The sequence below is a fragment of the Neopelma chrysocephalum genome, unplaced genomic scaffold (assembly GCF_003984885.1).
Source record: "Neopelma chrysocephalum unplaced genomic scaffold, ASM398488v2 Primary Assembly neopelma1_75, whole genome shotgun sequence".
Lineage (NCBI taxonomy): Eukaryota > Metazoa > Chordata > Aves > Passeriformes > Pipridae > Neopelma > Neopelma chrysocephalum.
The window spans coordinates 12,790,641-12,802,557 of NW_020897736.1; the positions used below are offsets into that span (position 1 = coordinate 12,790,641).

An 11,917-nucleotide genomic window follows, 5' to 3' on the forward strand; every position below is an offset into this window, starting at 1 on the left:
TGCGATTGCCCCGCACGGCAGGCTCACAGCTCCGAGCTCTGTGAGGGCTCTGAGGGGGCTCGGCCGCCCCCGCCCCGCCCCGCGCGCAGGCGCAGCGGGCGCCGCCCCCGGCGGGCGCGCAGTGCGCAGGCGCGGGGAGCGCCCCCGGCGGTGCGGGACCATGGCGGGGCCCAGCCTGAGGCCGCACGTGCACTGGGCACAGCGGCACCGCCAGATCTTCCTCAGGGTGGAGCTCAGCGACGTGCGGGTACGGCGGGGGGACACCCCTGCGGGATAGCCCTGCGGGATACCCGGGGGGTGACACCTGGTGGGGAGGGGGGGGCGGGTAAGGGACTCCCCTGCGGAGAGGGAGGACGCAGGGGGACACCTGAGGGACAGCCGGCGGGAGGACTGCTGGGGGACACCCCCGTGGGGGGACACTCGGAGGGGGACAGCTGGGTAAGGACACCTGCGGGACAGCCAGGGGGTGACACCTGCCGGACAGCCGGCGGGAGGACACCTGGGGGACACGCCCGTGGGGGGACACCCAGAGAGGGACACCTGGAGGCACCTGCGGAGGGGGGACACCCGGGAGAGACTCACCTGCAAGGGGTGGGGAGGGAGAGACTCACCTGGGGACCCTCGTGGGGAGATTCCCGAAGGGGAACACCTGGGGACACCTGAGGGGAAGTGACACCTGGGGATACCCTGGAGGGACTCACCTGCAAGGAGGGGGGGAGACTCACCTGGGGACCCGCGGGGACACAGACACCTGTGGGACATCTGAGGGGTGACATCTGCGGAGGGGGGAGGGGGGGTGGCTCCCCTTGGGGGGGACGGTCGGAGGACACCTGGAGGACTCTCCCGGGGGACACACACACATGGGGATACCCTGGAGGGACTCACCTGCAAGGGAGGGGGGGAAACTCACCTGGGGACCTGTGGGGAGGGGGATACGTGTGGGACACCCGGGGGGGAGTCACTTGCAAGGGAGGAGACTCACCTGGGGGGACTCACCTGGGGACACACACCTGTGGGACCCTCGGGCAGACTCACCTGGGGACCTCCCCGGGGGCTGTCCCTGCCCACAGGCAGCAACAGTGGTGGGGTCTGTGTTCAGGGTGCGGGGAGGGCTGTGCTGGCATGGGGCGACAGGACCCTCATGGGTGGGTAGGTGGGTGCACTGACCCCCGTGGGCGTGGGAGCTGCCACCTAACACACGTCCTCCCTCTGCAGAACCCGGACATCACCATCACCGACAATGTCCTGCACTTCAGAGGTAGGGGTTTCACTGGGGGGGTCTCAGCCTGCCCCCTCCCTGCTGTCCCAGGTGTCCCCACCATGGGCTGCCTGGTCCCCGTCCTGGCAGGAGCCTCTCTGCCAGGCATGTTGGGATCTGTCAGGCTCCCACCCACAGCCCTCTGTGTTCCAGCCCTGGGAACCACATCAAGCCCTATCTTATCTAACAAGAAAACCCCAACCTCCCCATATTTAAATCCCAGCAGAATTTCCATATATCTTTCCTGTCCCTGGTCAGCCAAACCCCAGAGATAACTCACAGCAGCTTTTCCTTTTGACAAAGACCTTGTGTGCAACTGTTATCGAGCCTCCACATCAGGAACTAGGGCTCCATTTGGAAGGTAAAGCAGATCTTGCCCTCAAAGATGTTTTTTGGGCAGCTGGACAGCTGCACATTCCAGCACCGTGGAGCTGGTGCTGGTTGGCATGTTTGGGTAGTGCTGTGGACCTGCTGTCACTGCTTTTATTGGATTTTCTCTTTTATTTCTCATGGATTTCTTTAAGATGCCTCATCCAGGAGCTGCTGCCTCCCCATTGTGCTGCAGCCAGGCCATTTGATAGGGGGTGTTCCGCACCGTCGTCACTTTGGGATCAGTTTACGGCGTGGAAGGGTGGAATTAAACACAGTGCAGGGGTTTGGAGCCCTTCTGGGGATAGGACCAATGTGGGAAATGAGGAATTACCTCATTTCCTGCTGTTGGGAGGGCCTCCCCACATCAATCCCACAAACCCAGCAGGCACCCCTCTCCCTGGGTGCTCCTTCACCAGTGCAGAGCCTGGATCCCCCAGGGCAGGAGATTTCAGCTGGATTTGAGTTAGCCAAGAACAGCCTTTTGAACCCCTCTTTTGGGAATCTGACACTGTCTCCCTGCAGCAAGGACCCTTTTCCAGGGGTGCAGACTTACAGCAGCTTTAGCTGCCGACTCCTGCTCTGCCCTTCCAAGCTGCATTTTGGGCTTTGGTGTCTTCCCCATTATCTTGTGGTTTCCTCTTATCTCCCAGCAAGGTGGGGGAAGTGCTGTGAAATAATTGCTGAATATTTCTCTGTGTGAAGCCTCCTGTGCAGGTGGGGTGTGTGGAACTGTCTGGGACCTTCACACTGACTTGATTCTTGTCTTTTAGCTCAGGGTCATGGTGCCAAAGGGGACAACATCTACGAATTTGAGATCGAGTTCCTTGAGCCTGTCGAGCCTAAAGTAGGTATTTTTACTTTTCTAGCTCCTGAAAGGAAACTGGCTGTGTGCTGTGTCCATAATATGCAGTTTAGGTTTTTCTGGTGACTCCATAACTGCTGCAAACTCAAAGTTGTCAGTGGCATTCTTCCATACCAGTGCTCAGCCACATTCCTGTCTTACTGCAAATCACCTCACTGGAGCTGGTGCTCCCATGGGTCAGCTCTAACAGACACAGGACCTTGCTTGTATGGCTTGTTAAACAGCAGTTTTAAGTTTTTTTAAAGATTTAAAGCAGCAAAATAATGGGAGAATCCAGCAATGTGTTCTCTGATGCAACCCTGACTGGAGAGCAGGGGAACACTGTGCTGCAAAGCATCAGTGTGATGTTTTATGGCTTCTTTTGCAGCTTTGACAAAAGGCAGAAAGTCATGAGAACTCATGTTTTCTGGCTTGTGCAGGTTTCTTAGGTTGTGAGACATTGTGGCTCCTGTTGCAGAAATGTTCCCTTAATCCCTATTGCAGCCTGACAGGAGAGAGCTTGGCTGGAAGAGCTGTCCCTCTGAGCTACTCACAGGTGGCTGGAAGGTCTGTCCTTGCCTCCCAGAGCTGTCAGGGAAAAGGAGAACTCTGGGCTGTGCTACCAGGGCAGGATTTGTGCTGCTTGTTCCTGGCTGACTTGGGGATAGAGCCACCATTCACCTCTGCTGCTCCAACAAGGAAGGAGAAGCCAGAGGGTGAATTCCCGGGGTGTCTCAGCAGGCAGCTTTGTGGTGTGGCTCCTGCCACCTGTGGGTGGCAGACAGTGAACAGCTTCTGCTTCCAGGGTCTGGCCACCACTTTGTCACCTGCCTGGCCCCCAGTGTGGGAGAGGTGCCTGTCACTGCCTGTGCTTGTCCCCTGTGCTGGCAGATGTGGGCTCTGCTGGGAACCAGGCCTGGAAGGCAAGTCCTTGCCTCTGTAGAGCAGCCTCCTTCCAAAAGTCTGTGAGTCACCGTGAGTCACTGTGGGGGGACTGGAGGAGAACAGACTGAATTCTGTGTAACCACAGATGGTTGGGACCAGGAAGTATCACAGTCCAAGGTTTTCTCCTTTAGATTTGATGTGTACCATGAGTTCCCCAGGCTGGTGCCAGGCTGGCCAGCAGTGATGTGGAGCCTCTGGCAGGCAAGGACAAAGCACAGCAGCTGTAAATTACAGCTGCAGCCTTCAGATGTCTGAGGAGCATCCAGCCAGCCCTGACAGGGCAGTGCTGGGGCAACATGCTCAGTTAAGGACGCAGCTCCTGGCTCTGCTGCAGCACTTTCAGCTGGTCTGACAGGCAGTGCCACCTAGAGCAGCCTCGAGGTGCAGAGGGATGTGATGGGGGCAGCAAGGGTGGGCTCCAAGGGGACAATGCCATGGGCTGTAAGGTTGGAGAGGTCCTGGGCTGCCACTGTGCAGAGGGGTGACAATGACCACACTGTTGTCTCCAGGTGTTCCCTAAGGCTGTGAACTCTTCCTCTCACTGCAGCAGATGTCATGTGGGATCCCTGTTTTGGACACATCCCTGTGGCTGCTGGCAGTGTTGGTTTTACCTCTGGCTGGAAGAAGTGCGTGGCTCACAGCACTAAGGTCTAAAGCCGAGATTATGGATTCTGCCTAGGAAGGCTGGCTCTGGGGTCTGTGGTGGGATGCAGTGGTGCTGTGCTATGAGCAGGCTTCCAAACTGCTCATCAAGTCCTGCAGCCATCCCAGCTGCCATTTTCTACTGGGCTGCCCTTTGCTTCCATGCCTTGGCTGGCAGAGAGATGCTTGTGCTGCAGTTTGTGTCATCCCTGCCTCCTTGGTCAGGAGAACTGGGGTGTCAACTCGGTCTCAGACCTCATTTCTTAGTCCTTCTGCTGATGTGAGCCCCTGTGTCTGCCCTCAGCCTGTGTGCAGGGTGACCCAGAGGCAGCTGAACATCACTGTGCAGAAGAAAGAGAGTAACTGGTGGGAGAGACTCACCAAGCAAGAGAAGCGGCCGCTGTTCCTGGCCCCCGACTTCGACCGCTGGCTGGACGAGTCGGACGCGGAAATGGAGCTGAAGGAGAAGGTCAGTCCTGTGGGCACCCGTGGCCTGTGCTGCCACTCACAAAGCAAGGGTAGCATTTCATACAGATCCCGTGTGGAATTGGTTCAAGCTGTAAGCAGGAATTCAGCAATAGGCACGTTTTGGTTGGAATTGGAACTGGGGGCTCTGTGCTGGCTCCTTGCCTTGCCCGGTGTCTTGATCCACAGGAGGATCATATCCCTGTGCCATGTGAAGCCCAGAGGCAACAGTCCCAGGCATTGCTTGTTCTGGGAAGGAGGATTTCTAAGGCTTTCCTGAGCCACTGGACAGGCCCTGCTGGTGCATTCCCACCACCTGCTGAGGCTGAGCAGCTCAGTGCAGCAGGGAGGTGCAGGACTGACTTGGGAGAGACTGGAACAGACCACATTCCAGCAAATCCCTTTTACAACAAACACTGCCCTGTTCCCCTCCACAGCCATGAGCTTAGGTTGGAGCAGGGAGGGACACTGCAGTGCCAGGAGCCATGGGCTGGGCTGGATGTTCTCAGTTCCCTTCAGGTCGCTGGTGGGTCATGTAAGAAACAACACACTAATAACTGAGAATTAACACAGAAAGCAGAGGCTTCTTCAGCAAAAGCATCTAATTACCAGAACAAAACACACTGAAGGCAGGATAACTGGTTAACACCCTCTGGCTTTTACAGTACCATAATTTCTGGATGATGAATGTGCTCTTTTATGCCAGTGTAAATTTACACCTTCTAGCAACTGGCTGCTTAGCTGAGTTTTAAACCCACTAGCTCTGCATTAGTATAGTGAACAAATGACTTGCTAGTTACAGTAACAGTCTTTAAAACCTTATCCTTCATTTTAAGGAAGAAGAAAAGATTAACAAAATGAAAATAGAATCCAGAGTCCCAAAAGACCGTAAGTAACTGTATCTTTTTAGTGGGTAAAGTGGGGTTTAGAAAGTTTGTCACTGAGATGAGAACCTCAGCTCTTAGAGAGCAGTTTTGAGTGGCTTGGTGTGTCTTGGAGGGGATCTTTGTATTTTGAGCAATTAGAAATTTAGTCAAAATGGACTGCAGTTCCTAAGGAATGTAAAAAATCTAATTAGCAGTAACTGAGTTCTATCAGATGGTAAAAGCAGGCAGAACCCTTCTACTGTGATCCTTGTAAGCTTTATTCTCAGGAAGCTTGGTTTGCACAAGTGTTCCCATTGTGCTCTGCTCAGCTGATGTGTTTATTGTTGATTTCAGCTTTCAAACACCTGAAGAAGGGATATTTGATCATGTATAACCTTGTGCAGTTTCTGGGATTCTCTTGGATTTTTGTGAACATGACAGTACGACTGTTCATCTTAGGAAAAGGCAAGTAATAAGCACTGTTTTTTTACAATGGGGGTTTTGGGTTGGTTTTTAGTGTTGTTTTTAAGACTTTCTAAATAGCAAAATTTTAAGAGAGACATATTTAGGAACAAAACCATGAACACATTGCCAAAGAGCACAAGAAAAGCCTCTCAAAGGCCATCACAGTGTCAAGGGTAAGAAAACTGTCCTCTTGTAAATTAGAGCTGTGTACTTTGATGATGATATTTGTGCTCTGCCAGGATCACTCCTAAAGCAATCAGCTGGAGCAAAATGTCTCTCTCACTGCAATGCTGGTGTTTCTGAAAATGATCTGGGCAGAATATTTTGGTTTTGAAGCAAGAACAGTCCATTCTGTTGAGGTACAGCACTCTTGCTTTTTTGGTAGAGTCATTACTGAAATAGCTCATGATCCTTCTGTGTGTGAAATGGAGCACTTGAGCAGAGTTTCTGGCCCAACTGCTGTGAGTTCAAGATAAGGCCTATAAAGAAGTTACATAATTATGCATCATGTTTGTTTCCAAATGCGACCAGAATCCTGTTATCACAAGCTGTGCTGCTGCCCCAGCTTCCCGAGCATGGAAATTCATTTGCTCTCTAAAATGGTTGGTTTCCTGTGTCTTGCAGATTCCTTCTATGACACATTTCACACTATTTCTGATATGATGTATTTCTGTCAGACCCTGGCATTAATGGAGATCATGAATTCACTAATAGGACTGGTCAGATCCCCTCTGATACCTTCTGTCGTGCAGGTAATGTTTTAAAATTCTTCTCCTTGCTCTTATGTTTAAAGTAAATGTTTATTTTACACAAGTTTGAGACTTTACTAAAATAAGTGATACTTCACTGGCACTGGGCTAGAGGATTTATTATTCCAGAGGCAGAAATCCATGCTTCCCAGTCTTGGCTGTGGCAGGCTGTCTCCTTCCATCACTCAGCTAAGAGAGTGCAGGACAGCAAAGGCAAGAAGCTGATAAAAAAAATACATGATTTTGATTTGGTGCCAGTGCCCTTTTTATCCTGGCTGTGGTGGTTGTGCATAAAAATGAGGGTGGATGATTTAAGGCTGGGTCCCTTGGATTGTGCCCAAATAGAGAGCAAGATGCCCACTCATGAGAAGCAGGTCACAGCTCAGCTGCAGAGTCAGTTGTGTGCTCAGATGTGTGAAGAGTAGACATCTTGGGTGGTTCTGACAGCAAGGACTTGCCCTTTCTGTTGATGAAGTGTGACTGTTCCTTAATTTGTTTTTCTGAAACAGATATTTGGAAGGAATTTTGTTTTGTTTGTTATCCTTGGAAGCCTGGAGGAAATGCAGAGCAAACCTGTGGTGTTCTTCATATTTTACTTCTGGAGTATCACTGAGCTGTTCAGGTCGGTGGGATTTGTCTCCTGGCAGGTGTGCACAGAACAATGTGGTTGTTCCCAAGGACTCTGTAAAGAAGATTTTCATCTTTGTACTTTCTGGAAGGGTGGCATTAATGCCTTGGCCCCAGAGAGTAAAAAAAAGCTCCTTGAGTCATGGACTGTCACAGCCTTCCTGGATTGTTCCATCTGCCAAAAGCTGGGATAAGGCTGGAGACTAAAGTAATACTGCCCCGTTGCTTTTTATCTTGAGGGTTCTGTTGCTTTGAATTTCTGTTGTTAAATGAGATGTTTCTCTTGGAAAAGAAGTATTTTGAAAGGTTTATTAGGCAGACAGGCAGTTGCCTTCATCCATGTGTTCAGAATAATAATAATATGAGTTCTGTAAGCTTCCAAATAACTGTCTGTCCATGTCATCCATAGGAGCAATGCTTTGAATATTCTTGTGTCATTTGGGAATTGTGTTCACTACAGAGTGTATATACACAAGACTAACTCTAGTAGCAGCTTCCATTTTAAGCAGTGTCTGTTCCCTCATTCTAAACCATGTCTGTCTGTTCCCCCCCGGCTGTAGGTATCCCTATTACATGCTTTCCTGCATTGGAATTGAATGGAAACCACTGACCTGGCTCCGTTACACTGTCTGGATCCCTCTCTACCCCTTAGGGGGCTTGTCAGAAGGTATGTCCAGCAAAGACACTTTAACAAATAATGAATTCAAGGCGGGACAAATAACTCAATATTATTTTTTTTCCTGGCTGCTGGACTTAAAAATAATAAAATAGAACAACAGATACATAGATTTGCTTTGAGGAAGCATTTTGTCTTTCATACTGAATCACTGCCTGTGCCTCTGTTCAAGCTCACAGATCTTCACATTACCTTGGCATTGCAGAGGATGGGCAGGGGCTGATGGTTGTGTTGTAATTGTACCTGTCAGGACCCATGTCTGGGAGGCAGGAGGAGGTTTGGGCATTGCCCAACACCAAGCAGGGGAAGGACTGTGCCTGTTTGGTTGCTGTGGGTATTTGTGGATGGTAAATGCTGCTGGCACAGGCCCTGGTGCTGCAGCTGGGTGTGGGAGCAGTGTCTCACCAGGCAGGTTCACTGCTGCACTGCCTCAGCTGCTTCCCACCACTCTGCACATTGAACAGCCTCAAAATTGCTGCAATTAATGAGAGAGAGCAAATAAGAAGGGAATATCCTGAAGTAGGTGGTGTGGGCTGGGTAATTGTGTATTTTATCTGTGTTTGATGATGATGGTGACCTTTGCTTTCAGCTGTCTGCATCGTCCAATCCATCCCAATCTTCAGTGAAACAGGGAAATTTAGTCTGGGATTGCCAAACCCACTGAATGTCACAATCCAGTTCCCATTTGTGCTTCAAATATATCTTATAGCCCTGTTTTTAGGTAAGTACTTAGTTGTGTTCCTCAGTATTGAAATATAAAGGCCAGTTCCCCCTGAATAAGTAGATTTTTCAAAGAAAATTAAATTCCTGCATCTTGGGACCATGGCAACACAAAACTGCTCGAGGTTAAGCATTATCCTTGTGGCTTGTTCATGTAAATTTGTCAGTGACGGAGGGGAACTGATTAGCCCTTCAAGAAGGAGACCTTAGCAACAAATTAGCAGCATTAACTTGGGTTAAAAGAATAATTTTTACATGTATTTATAACCTTAGTGTCACCTTTCATGTGGTATTTGAGCTTTGCAATGGTTTAGTGGAAATCTAAACATAATTTCAAATTAAAGCAATTCAGTTAAACATTGCAGTATAACAACAACTGTAACACAAAGTCATGTTTTTCCAGGAAACAATACAAAAGGTTCTTTAAATAGTGCACTTAAAGAAGAAAAGTGTTTGTTACATACTTGGTTTCTGGTGTTACACTTTTAAACACAATTTAACTTTGTTGTAGGCACACGCAGCACTCTGGGTATCCACAGCTCACTTGAGGCTAACCTGGAATTTTAAACTCAGTTTTCACTAGATTTCTCCCCTTAAGACATTGCTTAAAGCCAACCTTTAATCGAGTTTCACTCTGAAATACCTGTTTCATCCTCCAAAGCTCTGCACAGTGGGTGTCACAAGGTGACAAACCAACCTTCTGAGCAGCCAAACCAAACAGCCTGTGCAGCAACTCCTGCCTCACCCAGCAAAGCAACACTTGCATTAGCTTTCAGTGCTACACACACCCTTAAATAACTTATTTATTTCGGTGGGGGTTTGGTTGGTTGGTTTCTGTTATTGTTTTTTTTTAATCTGGTAGCATTAAAATGATGTCCTACCTAAACACTTGGTTCTTTTCCAGGGATATTTGTAAACTTCCGTCACCTCTACAAGCAAAGGAAACAGCACCTTGGACCAAAGAAGAGGAAGATGAAGTGAGGGAGGACTGCAATGCTTTCTTGTCTCACTTAATGACAAGATAAGCCTCCAATTCTTATGGTTTTACCCTCTGTAATGTAAAGAATTTTGTAAAAATGAAATGACCACGCTAGATTTCATGATTTCATAGTGAATTCAGGTAACATTCCCATATCTTGGATTTTGTTCCCTTTCCATCACCTATGCATGGCATTTACCATCGAACAGTTAAACTTGTATCCTGTCAACCAGCATATTAGAAAGAAATCCTATTATCTGCATATGAAATGCTTATAATCAGTGGAGCAGCACTAAATAGAAATAGTGTTTATCTTTTAATTGGAGATTTGCTCTTTCAATATTGCATGCAGATAGGGCTTCTGAGGTTGGCATATGCCCTCAGCTGGCCTGTGCTGTTCCTGGGATGCATCTTGATGGCAGGAGGAGCACAGTCTGAGACCACTGTGAACAGTGTCTGGGTGTTTATCAACCACTGGGGTAAACTTGCTCAGCACATACCCCCCCTTTTTCTTCTGCAGGATTAAAACTGGAAGTAGCTAATGCTGATTTCAGTGCTATCACTTAGCCTGTTTCTAGTTCAGCCTTAACAGAATAGAGTGCTGTGTGGACCTGTATTCCTGTAGCTACACATCCTATCCAGTCCTGAGGGAAAGGAAGCTGCCCCTCTGAGGCAGAAATGCTTTCCTGGTTGGCAGAGCAAGCACTGAAACAGAGCAAAATAAGGAAACATAGGTACCAGCTTTCTCCTGGCATGGGAACCCCAAAGAACTCCATCCCACCCAAAGGGAGAAGGTGGAACTGTTGTGGGAGATGGGGCTCCACTGGTGGATCCTGGCAGTGCTGTGGCTCCTGTATTTATGGCCTTTAGCAAGGCAGCAAAATTGCTTTTCTACTTCCCTTTAGGGCTGCAGCAGAGAGGTTGGTGTGTCTGGTTTGACTGGCCCCTGGTGGGATGGAGCAGTGGGTCAAATAAACTGCATTATTGAGATAGCACAGATCAAACCTCAGTAAGGGAGATCCCACATGGGGTCTGAAGGACCCTTTTTTCTGTGCTTGTTAAAGAACAGCAAGAACACAACAAAAGAGAAGCTCCCCCCACATTGCAGTTCATCCCTGTCTCCCCTGGAAGCCTTTGTTTCTGTTGACTTTATTTCAGGATGCCCCTCACCCCAAGCCTCCCATAGCTGATCCCAGATCCCTCTGGCCTCCTTAATCCAGTTCAGAAATGTACAGAAAGTTTACTCTAAACTGTACTGTGGTTATGAACAGGTGGTTTCCCAACTGCCACTGCCCCAGGGCACTGCAAAGCAATGCCAGCAGTCCAGATTAGCTTAGTGCCATGTTACTGGTTGTCTTTTTCTACTGTAAAACCATAGGAATCCTCCAGAAAAATTATTTTCTATACAAAAAGTAACAAACAGCGTAATGTTTGTGATATGGACCCAGTGATTGTTACTGTAAAGGAAAGGAAACTGTTATAAGGAGACTTTAACAAAGAACCAGTTCAAGCTCCACTCTGCACTTCACAAATTGTGTTCTCTCAAAAGAGGTGTAATCCAAGTTCTCTTTGGGGATACTCCAGACTCCCACTCATAGGAGAGCACAGCTGACTTTACTCAGGAGAGTTGAGCACTACTTACTCAATCTTTCACTTAGCACACACTGTACCTATGTTTGAAGTATGTCAAAGGATTGAACTAGCTGAGCAACAGAACAGCAAGGATCACTTTCATCCTCTGGGCATTTAAACTTCTGTTATGAAATCCTTATGTATCCATCAGTGAAACTGTGGTACCTAGTGCAGGCTGTCATGGATCTTACACTACTGAACTTTAGTCCTTCAGCAAGAATGTGTTTCTATTAATAAAGATTTACAACCAAATTTTGCTTTACTTCAGTTGTTCTTTCCCTGCACATGAGGAGTTGTATAATTTGGTATTTGACATGTGATTAAGAGCTGCGAGCTGAGCCTTCACCAGGTCAGTGTTTTAGGCTATACAGCCTGGTTGCTATGAAAATGGAAAAAAATCCAACTTAAATTTTCCTGAAGAATTGCTCTTTATTAATATTATGCAAATAAAAAAACTGTCTCCCAAGATTAAGTTACTTTCACAGGCGTAAGCACTGCAGTGCCAGTGATAACACTCGCTCTGGCAGTACAGGCTGGCTGTCAAGCTGGGTATAAAATCAGGGCCAACACCCCGAAATCAGCTCCGACTCTGATCTTGCTTCCCACACATTTTCTTTGGACTGATGAAGTTTATTATAAAGTGGAGTAGCTGCCTTTTAGGATACTCTTACCAGCGAGTT

At 48.5% G+C, this 11,917-nt stretch overlaps 1 protein-coding gene across 1 annotated transcript; it reads left to right on the forward strand.

Moving 5' to 3' along the window:
* Nucleotides 1-128: 128 nt before the first annotated feature.
* HACD3 (3-hydroxyacyl-CoA dehydratase 3) lies at nucleotides 129-11,489 on the forward strand. The gene is made up of 11 exons (XM_027688462.1): nucleotides 129-247; nucleotides 1,216-1,258; nucleotides 2,401-2,474; nucleotides 4,363-4,527; nucleotides 5,360-5,411; nucleotides 5,744-5,854; nucleotides 6,479-6,606; nucleotides 7,113-7,225; nucleotides 7,791-7,897; nucleotides 8,496-8,627; nucleotides 9,531-11,489. Exons 1-11 carry the CDS (start codon nucleotides 161-163, stop codon nucleotides 9,605-9,607), a joined length of 1,089 nt encoding a protein of 362 aa, XP_027544263.1. The 5' UTR covers nucleotides 129-160; the 3' UTR covers nucleotides 9,608-11,489.
* The last annotated feature ends 428 nt before the right edge of the window (nucleotides 11,490-11,917 follow it).